General features: G+C 61.1%; 1 protein-coding gene across 1 annotated transcript in view; it reads right to left on the bottom strand.

Annotated features, from left to right (window-relative positions):
- Window positions 1–228: 228 nt before the first annotated feature.
- PRCD (progressive rod-cone degeneration) overlaps window positions 229–393 on the bottom strand; it is a gene marked incomplete at its 3' end in the record, with an annotated part of 1,891 nt that continues 1,726 nt past the window's right edge. The window contains exon 2 of the mRNA XM_009695148.1: window positions 229–298. Coding sequence (XP_009693450.1) covers window positions 229–298 — 70 coding nt within the window. The remainder of the gene's footprint in view (window positions 299–393) is intronic.

Below are 393 nucleotides of genomic sequence, written 5' to 3'. Positions count from 1 at the left end.
CGAAAGAACTAATCTAGCAGCGTATGGCTTCTCTATCTGCTGGTGTCTTTGCATCCACACCGAGTGCCTGTTGGAAAGCTGCAGTGGGGCTGGGAGGAAGGTTCTCCTGGCCACCCAGCCGGGAGTCTCCCTCGTGCCGTGCCGGGGAGCCCTCGTGCTGAGTCCGGCCTCGAGCTGCCAGTGCCTGCGCCAGGCACATTCCCTCCCCGCGCTGCGTTGCTCTCTCACCGGCCACACGTTGATGAAGATGATGGTGATGATGGCAGTCAGGTGCAAGGTCTGACCAGGCTGTGGGGCCCTGGTTTAGACGTGGTGGAAGGAGTGCTTATCCTGCCATGAGTGGAGACAGCCAGGGCAGCCCTGGTGTCCCTCTCAACCCCAGCTTTTTCGGCT

Source organism: Cariama cristata, unplaced genomic scaffold (genome assembly GCF_000690535.1).
Source record: "Cariama cristata isolate BGI_N322 unplaced genomic scaffold, ASM69053v1 scaffold14842, whole genome shotgun sequence".
Taxonomy (NCBI): domain Eukaryota; kingdom Metazoa; phylum Chordata; class Aves; order Cariamiformes; family Cariamidae; genus Cariama; species Cariama cristata.
Note: the sequence above shows the minus strand (reverse complement) of the source record. Positions and strands in the feature narration are given on the sequence as shown.